The sequence below is a fragment of the Amblyraja radiata genome, chromosome 28, assembly GCF_010909765.2.
Source record: "Amblyraja radiata isolate CabotCenter1 chromosome 28, sAmbRad1.1.pri, whole genome shotgun sequence".
In the NCBI taxonomy this organism is placed as follows: domain Eukaryota; kingdom Metazoa; phylum Chordata; class Chondrichthyes; order Rajiformes; family Rajidae; genus Amblyraja; species Amblyraja radiata.
Genome location: NC_045983.1, coordinates 35,759,887 through 35,775,237, shown reverse-complemented (window position 1 = coordinate 35,775,237; position 15,351 = coordinate 35,759,887). Strand labels below are relative to the sequence as shown.

The following is a 15,351-nucleotide window of genomic DNA, read 5'->3' as shown; positions in this document are numbered from 1 at the left end:
GTCATGGCCAGCGTTACACTCTGTGACTCTGCCCCCCTTCCCCCCCCCCCTCCCCCCCCCCCCCCCCCTCCCCAGCTCACACAAGCAGCGCTGACCTGCTGTTTTTCTCACCTCTGCCAGGAACAACATTTGGTACCAACTGCTGCTTGTGAAAGACAGGGGCAGTAAAGCCAGCTGTGAGAGTGTTATCAAACGCTGGTGTCTAACTGTGTTGGAGCGTTCTCAAGATGTTTTCAAGAGAGAGTTAGATTTAGCTCTTGGGGCTAACGGAATCAAGGGATATGGGGAACAGGGTACTGATTGTGGATGATCAGACATGATCATATTGAATGGCGGTGCTGGCTGGAAGGGCCGAATGGCCTCCTCCTGCACCTGTTGTCTATGTTTCTATATTCTCGCTGTGGTCTCTCTCTGCATGGTTCACGACATCACCAGCATCGTTAGTCCCCTTGTAGCTGACAGCTGACCCAAACGCCACCTACAGCACGATGGTGCAGCGGGTAGAGCTGCTGCATCACAGCGCCAGAGACCTGGGTTCGATCCCGACTACGGGCGCTGTCTGTACGGTGTTTGCACGTTCTCCCCGTGACCTGCGTGGGTTTTCTCCGAGATCCTCGGTTTCCTCCCACACTCCAAAGACGTACAGGTTTGGATATTAATTGGCTTTGGTAAAATAATAAATTGTCCCTAGTGTGTGTGGGATAGTGTTAGTGTGTGGCGATCGCTGGATGGCGAGGACTGGGTGGGCCGAAGGGCCTGTTTCTGCGCTGTATCTCTAAACCAAACTAAAGGAAGCGACGCTGAAGCTACCTGCTGACACCTGGACCCATCTACTTGCTGAACAAAGCCTGTGTGAAGGTGACCACAGGGGGACTGATCATTAGGCATTGGGCCACGAGGATCGGGCCTGTCGTTAGTAGTGAGACCATCTCTACTGGAGACCATGTCAACCCCTCTCTGATCCCATATGTTCTTAGCGCAGAATCTCCAAAGATGTGTGGCCTTGCTTGTTTATCACAAAGCCGTTACATTCACTGGCTGAATTGTGTACAGTGTTTGCAACTGAATGAGATGGGGCATCAGGTCATAAAGAATAGGAGCAGAATTAGGCCATTCGGCCCATCAAGTCTACACCATTCAATCATGTCTGATCGATCTCTCCCTCCTAACCCCATTCTCCTGCCTTCTCCCCATAACCTCTGACACCCGTATTAATAAAAAATCCTGTACTAATCATTGTGGTGGGCATGGATGGGATGGGCCGAATGGCCTGTTTGTCTACTGTGTGACTGTGGCCCGGATCACTGCTCACTTCAGTGTGGAGTCGATCTATTCAGGTCCATCCTGAGCAGAGCCGGGCCAAGCCAGCCCAGCTGATCAGCGTTACCTTAAATAGTGGCTCTGGGGACACTGAGGCAGCATTGGGTGGTGAAAGGTCCAGATAGAGTGGATGTGGAGAGGATTTCCACTAGTGGGAGAGTCTAGGATCAGAGGGCACAGCCTCACAATTAAAGGACGTTCCTTTAGGAAGAATCTCTTTAGTCAGAGGGAGGTGAATCTGTAGAATTCAGTTTAGAGATCCAGTGCAGAAACAGGCCCTTCGGCCCATCGAGTCCGTGCCGGCCAGCGATCCCCGCACATTAACACTATCCTACCCACACTAGGGACAATTTTACATTTACACCAAGCCAATTAACCTGCAAACCTGCACGTCTTTGGAGTGTGGGAGGAAACCGAAGATCCCGGAGGAAACACACGCAGGTCACGGGGAGAACGTGCAAACTCCATACAGACAGCACCCGTAGTCGGGATGAAACCCGTGTCTCTGGTGCTGTGAGGCAGCAGCTCTACCCGCTGCGCCACCGTGCAGCCCTACCATTTGCTCCCGTGTTTTCAGTTTTTCTGGTTCCTTTCCACTCCCCACCTCGTCATCCCGTCACGCCCGTCCCCGCCTCTCATTCCTGGCGTTGCTAATGTCAGCAACTCTTTGTCACCATTTCCTGTTCCGCAGGGATTACATTCCACAGCCCTGATTACCTGCTGTGTTGCTGACTCACATCACCCCTACCTGTACCTGTACCTGTACCTGTACCTCTACGTGTACCTCTACGTGTACCTCTACGTGTACCTGTACCTCTACATGTACCTGTACCTCTACCTCTACCTGTACCTCTACCTGTACCTCTACGTGTACCTGTACCTCTACCTGTACCTGTACCTGTACCGCTACCTCTACCTGTACCTGTACCTGTATCTCGACCTGTACCTGTACCTCTACCTCTACCTGTACCTGTACCTCTACCTGTACCTGTACCTGTACCTGTACCTCTACCTGTACCTGTACCTGTATCTCGACCTGTACCTGTACCTCTACCTCTACCTGTACCTGTATCTCTACCTGTACCTGTATCTGTATCTCTACCTGTACCTGTATCTGTATCTCTACCTCTACCTGTACCTGTACCTCTACCTCTACCTCTACCTCTACCTCTACCTGTACCTGTATCTCTACCTGTACCTGTACCTCTACGTGTACCTGTATCTGTATCTCTACCTCTACCTGTACCTGTACCTCTACCTCTACCTCTACCTCTACCTCTACCTCTACCTCTACCTGTACCTGTATCTCTACCTGTACCTGTATCTGTATCTCTACCTGTACCTGTACCTGTATCTCTACCTGTACCTCTACCTCTACCTCTACCTCTACCTGTACCTGTACGTGGTGGCGCTCACCTGTACCTGTACGCTTCCCTTCAGCCTTTAGAGTTTAGATATACATCACAGAAACAGGCCCTTCAGCCCACTGAGTCCATGCTGACCAGCGATCCCCGTACACCAACACTACCCCACACACACTCGGGACAATTTATACCAATCCAATTAACCTACAAATCTGCACGTCTTTGGAGTGCTGGAGCACCTGGAGAAAACCCACGCAGGTCACGGGGAGAACGTACAAACTCCACACAGACAGCGCCCGTGGTCAGGATGGAACCCGGATCTCTGGCGCTGTGAGGCAGCAACTCTACCCGCTGCACCACCGTGCTGCCCTGCTGTTAATCTGACATCAGGATGCCCAGATGTGAATCATCTGTCTATTTCTCAGTAAACACGGGCTGCCTGACTATCTGAGGGTTTCTGACTTTTCTTGTTTTCCATTTCACACTGTCAGCATCACAGGTGTTTGTCTCAACACCTTGACCTTTGTGGATACAGGTAGGGACCAGAAACGAGGTCAGTCTTGTGTACCGCCTCTGGGTAACACTCTTGTAGTTTAGTTGAGTTCAGTTTGGAAACAGGCTCTTCGGCCCAACTTGCCCACACCGGCCAACATGCCCACACCGGCCAACATGCCCCACTACACTAGTCATAGAGTGATACAGTGTGGAAACAGGCCCTTCAGCCCACCATGCCCATACTGACCAACACTACACTAGTCCCACCTGGCCGAGTTTGGCCAATATCCCTGTGATTCCCGGGACCGCAGACCTGATTAAGTTGACGTCAAAACAATTAATTTAATTTCTAATTATAAAATAGTTAGTGTTTTTCTGCCAACATTCCACAACCCCCATTAGTGTGAAATGATTTGGGGTTTTGGGTTGGGTTGTGTCGGGGGATGTATGCTAAATATTTTTATATTTGTGGTCATGAATCTTTCTCTTTGCCTGACCTGTTGTGTGAATGGATTGTACTCGTGCAGAAACATGGAGGAGCAGATACTGGTTTACACTAGAGAACACACAGTGCTGGTAACACTATCCTACACACACCAGCGACAATTTACACTTACACCAAGTCAATTAACCTACAAACCTGCACGTCTTTAGAGTGTGGGAGGAAACCGGAGATCTCGGACAAAACCCACGCAGGTCACGGGGAGAACGTGCAAACTCCGTACAGACAGCACCCGTGGTCGGGATGGAACCCGGGTCACTGGCGCTGTGAGGCAGCAGCTCTACCCGCTGCACCACCGTGCTGGGCCAGGTGAAGGTACCTGTGCAACCGCTGAGACCAGGAGCAGGTAGACAGACCGGTGATCTGTTAGACGGGCCAGCGCTTGTCACCGTGTTTGGTTTAAGCTGCTTGTACCGACATCATTGATGAGTCTCTGTGACAAAAGGCAGAAGAGTTAACAAAGAGGGCTGTGATTAACGGCAGAATCACCCGCTGCTAAACCTCTGCTTCCTTTCACAAAAGCAGAGCCAATTGACTTCAATGCTGAACCATAAAAATGCTGACATTTGCAAGTCAGTGTCTGGCATTTCTTCAGCCGTTTGCCGGCTGCTCTACAATGCCGTGTGATTTATGCTTCCGGCTTGTGTCCAAATGTCAGACAGGGGGAGTCGGGGGTAAGATGCATGTGGCAGTGCATGGTGTCCTGTGCATGTGGCACCACCGCAGTGAGGAGCAGCTCCCAGCTCATTGTTTGGGGGGGGGGGGGGGTACACACCAACATCGTTAACCCTTCCAATACCAGTCAGCAGTCGGTCTGCCATTCACACATCCTGTCTACATGTCATAGGAGCAGAATTAGGCCATTCGGCCCATCAAGTCTACTCCACCATTCAATCATGGCTGTTCTATCTCTCCCTCCTAACCCCATTCTCCTGCCTTCTCCCCATAACCCCCGACACCCGCACTAATCAAGAATCTATCTATCTCTGCCTTAAATATATCCAAGGACTTGGCCTCCACAGCCGTCTGTGGCAAATAATTCCACAGATTCACCACCCGCTGACTAAAGAAATTCCTCCTGACATTTAGTGCCAGGCAAAGTCAGCAAAGTCCGATCAAGGATAGTCTGAGGATATCAGCCCCAAAAGGCACGTTTGTTCTGTTGCCCTTTCTCATCCAAACACAAACACAATCCCACACACACTCTGGGAACAATTTACATTTACACCAAGCCAATTAACCTACAAACCTTGTAGTGTGGGAGGAAACCGGAGCACCCGGAGAAAACCCACGCAGTCACGGGGAGAACGTACAAACTCCGTACAGACAGCACCCGTAGTCAGGTTTGAACTGAGGTCTCTGGCGCTGTGAGGCAGCAGCTCTACCCGCTGCGCCACCGTGCCGCCCACTGGTGGCTTCCACTCTCAAAGTGAGTTACAAATGGATGCCTTGTTGTTTGTGTGTGTGTGGGAACGATCGGTTGTCAGCAGTAGACTAACCAGAAGAATCTACTTCATAGACCAGTCCAGCACAGGAACAGGCCCTTCGGCCCACAATGTCCTTGCCGTACATGATCTCCTCTCCCTCCATTCCCTGCATATCCATGTGCCTGTTCAAAAGCCTCTTGGACACCACATGGTATCTGCCTCCACCCCCACCCCTGGCAGCGCGTTCCAGGCACCCACCACCCTCTGTGTAAAAAAACCTGCCCCGCACATCTCCTTTACACTTTGCCTCTCTCACCTTAAAGCTGTGCTCTCTAGTCTTTGACACTTCCATCCTGGGAAGAATATATCACTGGCTCTCCCAATTTTATACACTTCTATCGGGTATATACGTGTAATTAATCCTCATTATTAGTGGAATTGAAAGGGTTTGAACAGATAATATTGAGAGTGGTGACACAAAGAACTGCAGATGCTGGAATCTTGAGTTAAACAGTGGGTCAGGCAGCATCCGTGGAGGGAATGGACAGACAACGTTTCAGGTCAGGACCTTTCCTCAGTGTTCTAGAGCCTGATGGTTGGTGGGAAGAAGCTGTTCTAGAACCTGGAGGTCACGGTTTTCAGGCTCCTGTACCTTCTTCCCGATGGTAGCAGCGAGATGAGAGCGTGGCCAGGATGGTGTGGGTCTCTGGTGATGCTGGCTGCCTTTTTGAGGCAGCGCCTCCTGTAGATCCCTTTGATGGTGGGGAGGGTCAGGGGAAAGGGAGTCTAGAGATATGGAAGGATAAGATGTGAAAACGACACATCAAAGCAGACGATGTTCAAGGAAATGTAGAATGTTCAAAAGAAAGTTCACACTGTTGGGTCTGAAGAAGGGTCTCGACCCGAAACGTCACCCATTCCTTCTCTCCAGAAATGCTGCCTGTCCCACTGAGTTACTCCAGCTTTTTGTGTCTATCTTTGGTGTAAACCAGCATCTGCAGTTCCTTCCTACACAAATGTAGTTAATGGTCGATTGTTGGCTGAGGGGAAGGTGAGAACGAGGCGTAGAATCAGTAATATTAATCAGGAGAATTGTCGAACTAGGATGGGGTCTGGCCACCTCCAGGGCAACTATTCTGCTGGCAACATAAACGGTATAGACTAACTTTAATTTCACTTTTATTTCTCTGGGCAGTTTATTTGAGGTATAATCATCGAGCAGTTGGAATTGCAGGAGCGATTTGTAACGTCACGTTTGGCCCAGTCACACACAACAGCTGCTTCCAGACAGTTCACCATCAACATGAAATAAATACGCTGCAAGACATCGTGGCGTAAAAACTAACAGCTCTTTTTAATCGTGATTTGTTCAAATGGAACAAACAACAAAAGAAGGGTCTCGACCCGAAACGTCACCTACTCCTTTTCTCCACAGATGCTGCCTCGCCCGCTGAGTTTCTCCAACATTTTTTGTCTACTTCCGATTTTTCCAGCATCTGCAGTTCCTTCTTAAACAACAAACTGGGATCAGTGTGGACACAGAGTGCTGGAGTAACTCAGCGGGTCAGGCAGCATCTGTGGAGAACATGGATAGGTAACATTACACAAAGTGCTGGAGTAACTCAGCGGGTCAGGCAGCATCAGTGGAGAACATGGATAGGTAACGTTACACACAGTGCTGGAGTAACTCAGCGGGACAGGCAGCATCTCTGGAGAACATGGATAGGTGACGTTTCACAGAGTGCTGGAGTAACTCAGTGGGTCTGGCAGCGTCTGGTCCAGGCCAACACTCTGTGTCTATGTGAGGAGTTGTGCAGGTTTGGCGGTGGAGATGCGGCGAGGTTTCCACTAGTGGGATGATCGGAGGTCAGGGTTGCCCAGCCAGACGTGGTGGTATAAAACGGAGGAGCTTCTAGCCGTGGGTGTGAAGCTCCGGAAGCTTCTGCACCGGAGGATCTGCTGATTAGTTCCAGGGGAACGGTGAAACATCTTTGGAAGATCATGGGATTGGAAACTAAAATAGCAGCAGAAGCTGGTGTATGTAGGATGAGCGGACTATTCCTGTACACTTTGTCATCGTGGATGTACTTGGGGATGGCCGATACGCTACTGTTTGTAAGAAGAGAATCTCACTGCCTTTCAAGAGTCCAGAGTGTTGTATCATCATGTGTCCCAGATAGAACATTGACATCCTTGCAGCAACACAACACAATATGCAAACTGTGCAGACTGCAAACTACATCATCAATGAGGAAAACATTGTTCAGTGAGTGTGGGAGAGAGAGTGAGTATGTTTATTGGCCAAGTATTCACATACAAGGAATCTGCCTTGGTGCTCCGCCCACAAGTAACAACATGACATACAGTGACTGAGTTACGTGAGTGTGTGAGGAGCTGGCTGTGTGTGAGCGTGAGTGTGAGCGTGAGTGTGAGTGTGCATGAGCTGGAGCCTGGTGCTATGGGGGAGGGGAGGGGGGGGTTTATCGCCTGTGTTGCTGTCCATTTGTCTGCTGGGTCCAGGTGAAGGTTGTGCTTTGTCAGACTGTGGCCGTGTGTGGGTGACAGAGTTGTCCAGTGGGCACTGGGGTGGCAGTTGGCATGAGATGGTCACATTGTGGGGTGAGGGGGGTCCTGGTTTGGTATAGGTTGCCAGGTTACAGAGGGGAGTGTCCAGCCACTCTGGACAGCATCTTGTGTACTGCCCTGTACTAACCTTCACCCTCTCTCTGTTTCAGTGAAGGTGTGTTTAAATGTCCAGAGGATCAGCTGCCACTAGACTACGCCAAGGTAAGTCTGCTCCTGCCTTCAGGCCGCACTTCACACCCACCACCCTCACCCTGTGTGTAGGGGAGAGGGTAGGGGGGCTGAAGATGTCCTGAATACATTATTTTAGATTTCTTTTAAATGGAATAACTTCCCCAAGTTGCTCCAGCACTTTGTGCCTTTTTTAGTAAACCAGCACCTGCAGTTCCTTGTGTGTGTGTGTGTGAAGGGAACTTGTGTAGGAAGGAACTGCAGATGCTGGTTTAAACTGAAGACAGACACAAAATGCTGGAGTAACTCAGCGGGACAGGCAGCATCTGTGGAGAGAAGGAATGGGTGACGTTTCGGGGCGAGACCCTTCTGCAGACGGAGTCGGGGGGAGAGGGACACGAGAGATATAGACGGTGATATTTGATGGAATAATTAGCTGTCAGCAATTTTCAGATTTGTTTTGTCTGCAATAATCACACCAGGATAACGGAACTAATTTGACCTGAAATGAGATGAAGATTTTTTTTATAAATTGCTAATTCTTTTTGCTTAATGTGAAGTGACATGGCTTGTAATTCCAAGGTGTCCTGTCAGCTCCCATTAAACAGCTCAACGCAGATCCATTGCTGCCGTATCCACCAGCAATCCCAGCATGTAGGGAGCAACTGCAGATGCTGCTTTATACAGAAGATAGTCACAGAGTGCTGGAGTAACTCAGCGGGTCAGTTAAAACAAACCTATCCATGTTCTCCACAGATGCTGCCTGACCCACTGAGTCACTCCAGCACTCTGATGGCCTATCAGACATTACATCTCCTGACAATGTCCCCAGTGTTTGATTTATAAATTCACCAAACTGGGCCGCCCTCTGGGAGAGGAGACTGGCTTCTCCCTGCCTGCGGGAGGAGGCTGTTGGCTGGAGAATGGTCCGTTTTGGTGGGGTTTTGCAGGGACTGAAGGGAGGGTTTATTCGTAGCGAGCTGACTGCCTGGCCTGTCCTCCAGCAGTTTCATGGCACTAAGTCCAGGGATGAGGCAGCTTCCTCTCTCTCTCTCTCTCCTGGCTAGTGGTGACACAATGGGTGGCACTGTCCATCACAAACAGCTTGAATAGACTCAGTGATCATTGCTGCCTGTCTGCTGGCAGTGATCAGTGATCAGTGGTCTCCCCTCTCTCCCCCCCTCTCCCCTCTCTCCCCTCTCTCCCCCCCCCCCCTCTCCCCTCCCCCCCCCCCTCTCCCCCTCTCTCACCCCACTCTCTGCCCCCCCCTCCCCATATGTTAACCCACTCATTCCTGGGACCATTCTTGTAAACCTCCTCTGGACCCTCTCCAGAGCCGACACATCCTTCCTCTTGCAGGAAGCAGCCCGATGATCTGTCCCTTTCATAGTAAGACAGCCGGGACAATCGTGCGTCAGTTTGCTGCTAGTTACTGCCGGCTGGCTCTGGGTATCATCACCCGTGCCAGCGGTGAGAGGGAAGGGAGGCAGCTGACAGCTCTGTGTATTCACGATGTTGGCTCCAGATGCACTAGATGCAGTACTCGTTCCCCCCCCCCCCACCCTCCTCTCCCCCACCTCCCCCCCCCCGCCCCCCCCCCCGCCCCCACCTCCCCTCCCCCCCCCCCCCCACCCCCACCCCCCCACCCCCCACCCCCACCTCCTCTCCACCCCCCCCACCCACCTCCTCTCCTCTCCCCCCCCCACCCCCCCCCCCACCCCCCCCTTCCTCTCCCCCCCCCCACCCCCACCCCCCCCTCCTCTCCACCCCCCACCCCCCCACCCGCCCACGCTCCTCTCCCCCCGCCCCCACCCCTCTTCCCCCCCCGCCCCCCCCCCCCCCCCTACTCTCCTCCCCCCCCCCCCCCACCACCCCTCTCTCGGCCCCCCCTCCCCTCCCCCGCGGCCCACCTCCTCTCCCCCCCCTGCCCCCCCACCCACCCACCACCCATCCTCTGCCCCACCCCCCCCCCCCTCCCTCCCCTCCCCCCCTCTCCCTCTCTCTCCCCCCCCCCCCCCCCCCCCCCCACCCTCCTCTCCCCCCCCCCCCCCCCTCCTCTCCCCCCCCCCCGCCCCCCCTCCCCCCCCCTCCTCTCCTCCCCCCTCCCCGCCCCCCCCCCCGTCCTCGTCCCCCCCCATCCCCCTCCTCCTCCCCCCCCTACGCCCCCCCCGCAACCCCCCCCTCTGCCGCCACCCCCACCGCCCACCTTCCTCGACTCTCCCCCAGGTCCCCCCCACCCCGCCTGCCTCTCCTCCCCCCCCCCCCCCACCCCCACCCCCAATTCCTCTCCCCCCCCACCCCCCACCCCCACCTCCTCTCCCCCCTCACCCCCACCATCTCTCTCCCCACCCCCCCCCACCCTCACGTACCTCCTCTCCCCCCCCCCCCCCCCCACGCCCACCTCCTCTCCATTCTCCCCACATCCCTTGATTCCGTTAGCCCTAAGAGCTCTGTCTAACTCTTGTGACAATAACCGGGACTGGAGGATATGAGTTACATGCAGGTTGATCAATGATGGTCTGGGCATCATGTTTGGCACAGGCATGATGGGCTGAAGGGCCTGTTCTTGTGCTGTTCTATGTTGTACAATATGGTGCAGTGGTAGAGTTGCTGCCTCATCGTGCCAGAGACACGATACTGGAGATATTCCACAGGCCAGCGCCCACATGGACAACAGATATGTCCGTCATCTGTCGACCGGGCTTTGTGCCTTTCTTCCTGTTCCACATCGACTTATGTTGTGAGCGATAGAACATGGAACAGTACAGAATGTGTAGGAAGGAACTGCAGATGCTGGTATAAACCAAACATAGACACAACATGCTGGAGTAACTCAGCGGGTCGGGCAGCATCTCTGGAGATGTCCATGCCCGACATGATCCCAGTAGACTCTGGGATGGATGTGCTTGAGAGGCGTATGAGGCACAAGGTGCAGGTCATCCTGAAAAACCCCGGGCATCCCCTCCATGTAATTCTGGAGAGTCAAAAGAGCACTCGGAACAACAACCGGCTCCTCTCCCTGCCCTGTAGAACGGAGCGGTTCAGGAGATCCTTCACCCCTGCAGCCATTAGATTTTATAATTCGGATCGCTAGGCTGTAGGGGGATGCATTTTGCAATTATTAATTTTTAACTGTTAATTATTGGTCTTTTTAAGTATTTATTGCTCTCAGGTAGTGTCCACATTATATTCTATGTATTTTCTGTCTGCGTTCGTTTTGAATCTGTGGGTTTGTTGGTTGGGAGCTTCTGGACATCTGAATTTCCCTGAGGGGATCAATAAAGTATTTATTATTATTATTATTATTATTAAACTGGTCTCCTCTACCTGTGCACCACTAGCCTTTTAAACACCACTATCGTATCTGTGGTCACGATGGCACAGCGGTAGAGTTGCTGCCTTGCAGTGAATGCAGCGCCAGAGACACGGGTTCGATCCCAACTACAGGTGCTGTCTGTACGGAGTTTGCACGTTCTCCCCCTGACCTGCGTGGGTTTTCTCCAGGTGCTCCGGTTCCCCCCCACACTCCAAAGACGCGCAGGTTAATTGGTGCTCTGTAAATTGTCCCCAGCGTGTGGGTGAGTTGCAGAAAGATGGGCCAGTGTTGAGGGGAATGTGATTAGTAATAAGGCTGGCACAGACTCGATGGGCCGAGCGGTCTGTTTCCATGCTGTACCTTGCCATGACTCTGGAAGGAACTGCAGATGCTGGTTTACACTGAAGGTAGGCACAAAATGCTGGAGTAACTCAGCGGGACAGGCAGCATCTCTGGAGAGAAGGAATGGGTGAGGTTTCGGGTGGAGACCCTTCTACAGACATGTTTTATTGGTTGAGGTGACGGCTCTGTGTTTACAGATCTACCCCGACCCCGAACTGGAAGTTCTGACCCTTGCCCTCATCATCCGCTGCATCCACAGTGAGGAGGGATGTCGCTGGAATGGGCCCATCAAACAGCTACAGGTAACCCCCCCCCCCACACCCCCCCCCCCACCAACACCCACTCCCTCACCCCCCCCCCCCCCCTCACCAACACTCACTCCCTCACCAACACTCCCTCACCACCCTCTCCCCCCTCTCCCCCCACCCTCTCCCCACTCCCCCTCCCCCCACCCTCACTCCCCCTCCGCGCTTCCTCACCCTTGTCCTGCCTCACCTGTCGTCTTGGTTCACTGACCTTTGACCTTGCCTGTGCAGCCACACCTGGCCACCTGCCCGTTCAACGTCATCCCCTGCCCCAACCGCTGTGCGGTCAAGTTGAGCCGCCGGGACCTGGCCGACCACCTGCAGCACGACTGCCTCAAGCGGCGCCTCAAGTGTGAATACTGCGGCAACGACTTCACCGGAGAGGGGTATGAGGTGAGTGGGCACCTGGGGCAGTGTGTGTGTGTGTGTGTGTGTGTGTGTGTGTGTGTGTGTGTGTGTGTGTGTGTGTGTGTGTGTGTGTGTGTGTGTGTGTGTCAGTGTGCGTGTGCCGGTGTGGGTCAGTGTGTGTGTGTGTGGGTCAGTGTGTGTGTGTGTGTGGGTCAGTGTGTGTGTGTGTGTGGGTCAGTGTGTGTGTGTGTGTGTGTGTGTGTGTGTGTGTGTGTGTCAGAGTGCGTGTGCGCGTGTCAGTGTGTGTGTGTGTGTGTGTGTGTGTGTGTGTGTGTGTGTGTGTGTGTGTGTGTGTGTGTGTGGGTCAGTGTGTGTGTGTGGGTCAGTGTGTGTCTGTGTCAGTGGTGGCCACAGTGTGTGGTCAGTGGTGTGAATGTCCACTGCAGTACTTGCTCCTACAGCCGTCTACAGCGGGGTTAGTGACCCAGCTGGCACAAGTGCAGGGCAGGGGGTGGACGAGATAACATTAGTGTACAGCCAGGCCTGGCATTAATCTGTTTGGCCCTGACCATGAGAGATGGTCATTTAATATTCTGCCTTGAAGCTGAAGATTAGCGAGTGGTGGGTTTACACATGGCCTGAGGCCCGGTCAGCAGCGGCAAGGAATCCTCTCCAATGCTGACCACAACATGACAGACATCCAACAACCCAGCCACCACCCATCTGAAGAAGGGTCTCGACCCGAAACATCATCCATTACTTTTATGCTGCCTGTCCCGCTGAGTTACTCCAGCACTTTGTGTCTATCTTTGGTGTAAACCAGCATCTGCAGTTCCTTCCTTCACTACCCTCAATATTTAATTCTCCCTGTCAGAAGTTCATGTGATAGGAGCAGAATTAGTCCATTCGGCCCATCAAGTCTACTCCGCCATTCAATCATGGCTGATCTATCTCTCCCTCCTAACCCCATTCTCCTGCCTTCTCCCCATAACCCCAGACACCTGGACTAATCAAAAATCTATCTATCTCTGCCTTAAAAATATCCACTGACATGGCCTCCACAGCCGTCTGTGGCAATGAATTCCACAGATTCACCACCCTCTGACCAAAGAAATTCCTCCTTTGGCCCAACTTGCCCACACTGGCCAACATGTCCCAGCTACACTGGTCCCACCTGCCTGCGATGGTCCATATCCCTCCAAACCTGTCCTAATTGAGTCATAGATTGATACAGAAATCTGCCTCCTTGCACAGCGTAATGATGGGTTAAATTAGTTTAGTTTAGAGATACAGCACGGAAACAGGCCCTTCGCCCCACCGAGTCCGCGCCGACCAGCGATCCCCGCACACTAACTCTATCCTACACACACTAGGGACAATTTACACATAGACCGAGCCAATTAACCAACAAACCTGCACGTCTTTGGAGTGTGGGAGGAAACCGGAGCACCCGGAGAAAACCCACGCAGGTCACGGGGAGAACGTGCAAACTCCACGCAGACAGCACCCGTAGTCAGGATGGAACCCGGGTCTCTGGCGCTGTGAGGCAGCAGCTCTACCCGCTGTCTCCTTCCTTGTGTAGTGATGGGTTGTGTGTCTCTCTATCGCTGCCCACTGTGACGGCTGTGTCTGTCTCTGTCTCTGTCACAGAACCACCAGGGCATCTGTCCCCAGGAGAGCGTCTACTGTGAGAACAAGTGTGGGGCCAGGATGATGCGACGTCTCCTCTCGCAGCACTGCCTCAGTGATTGCCCTAAACGCACGCAGCCATGCAAGTTCTGCGGCAAGGAGTTTGTGTTTGACACCATCCAGGTGGGTCTCAGCTGGGGCACGGCTGGTGGGTTGGGTCAGTAGTGGACATCAACTATAGTGATGGGACCAGACCAGCATGTGGGGCAAGGGTTGGTGGATCAGTCTGTGGTGGACCTCAGTGAACCACACTGGACCCCGCACTGGACCCCGCACTGGATCCCGCACTGGACCCCGCACTGGACCCCGCACTGGACCCCGCACTGGACCCCGCACTGGACCCCGCACTGGACCCCACACTGGATCCCACTGGTGGTGATGGGGCCAGTGATGGGGCCAGTGATGGGCCAGTGGGTTTGCACCAGGTGGCAGATGGAATCATGGACTAGTTGGGGGGGGAGGGGGGTTGGTGTGAGGACCGGATACTAGCCCCGACAGTATTGGTGTGGGTGGTCCAGCGTAGGGAGTAATAATGCTCCCAATGAAGGGAGTAATAATGGCGGAGCATCAGTGGGAGTAATAATGCCGGATACTAACGGGCGCTTGTGTTCCGGTAGAACCACCAGTACCAGTGCCCGCGGTATCCCGTCTCCTGCCCCAATCAGTGTGGGGTCGGCAACGTTGCCCGTGAGGACCTGCCCCACCATCTGAAGGATAGTTGCACCACTGCCATGGTCCTGTGTCCATTCAAAGATGCTGGCTGCAAGCACAGGGTAAGTGGTACATCGCACGCCCACCCACCCACTCTAACCTGCCCCATCCTCTCCCCTATAACGTCCCCACCTCCCCTCCCTCCACCCCCCACCTCCCCGCCTCCCACCCCCCACCTCCCCGCCTCCCACCCCCCACCTCCCCGCCCCCCACCTCTCACTCCTCGCCCCCCATCTTTTCCTCACGCCATCCCTCTCCCCTCCGCCCCACCTGGACCTGCATCTATTTCTCTCTCCCCCCCCCCCCCCTTTCCCTGGACTCCTACATTCCTTCCTATGGCCTAACAATTTGGGCCATAAGGTCAAGTGATAGGAGTAGAATTAGGCCATTCGGCCCATCAAGTTTATTCCAGCATTCAATCATGGCTGATCTATCTCTCCATCCTAACCCAGCCTTCTCCCCAAATACCCTGACCCCCGCACTAATCACGAATCTTAAAAATATCCACAGCCGTCTGTGGCAATGAATTCCACAGATTCACCACCCTCTGACAAAATAACTTTCTCCTCATCTCCTTCCTAAAGGAACGTCCTTTAATTCTGAGGCTGTGACCTCTGGTCCTAGACTCTCCCACTAGTGGAAACATCCTCTCCACATCCACTCTATCCAAGCCTTTCACTATTCGGTACGTTTCAATGAGGTCGCCCCTCATTCTTCTAAACCCCAGCGAGTACAGGCCCAGTGCCGACAAACGCTCATCATGGGGTTAGGAGGGAGA

The 15,351-nt window shown here is 53.4% G+C and overlaps 1 protein-coding gene across 1 annotated transcript in view; it reads left to right on the top strand.

The window, feature by feature from the left end:
• The window catches only part of traf4 (TNF receptor associated factor 4), a 38,731-nt gene that overhangs the window by 20,546 nt on the left and 2,834 nt on the right, over positions 1–15,351 (top strand). The window contains exons 2-6 of the mRNA XM_033046322.1: positions 7,844–7,895; positions 11,718–11,822; positions 12,057–12,218; positions 13,824–13,985; positions 14,480–14,635. Of these exons, the coding sequence (XP_032902213.1) occupies positions 7,844–7,895; positions 11,718–11,822; positions 12,057–12,218; positions 13,824–13,985; positions 14,480–14,635 (637 nt within the window). The remainder of the gene's footprint in view (positions 1–7,843; positions 7,896–11,717; positions 11,823–12,056; positions 12,219–13,823; positions 13,986–14,479; positions 14,636–15,351) is intronic.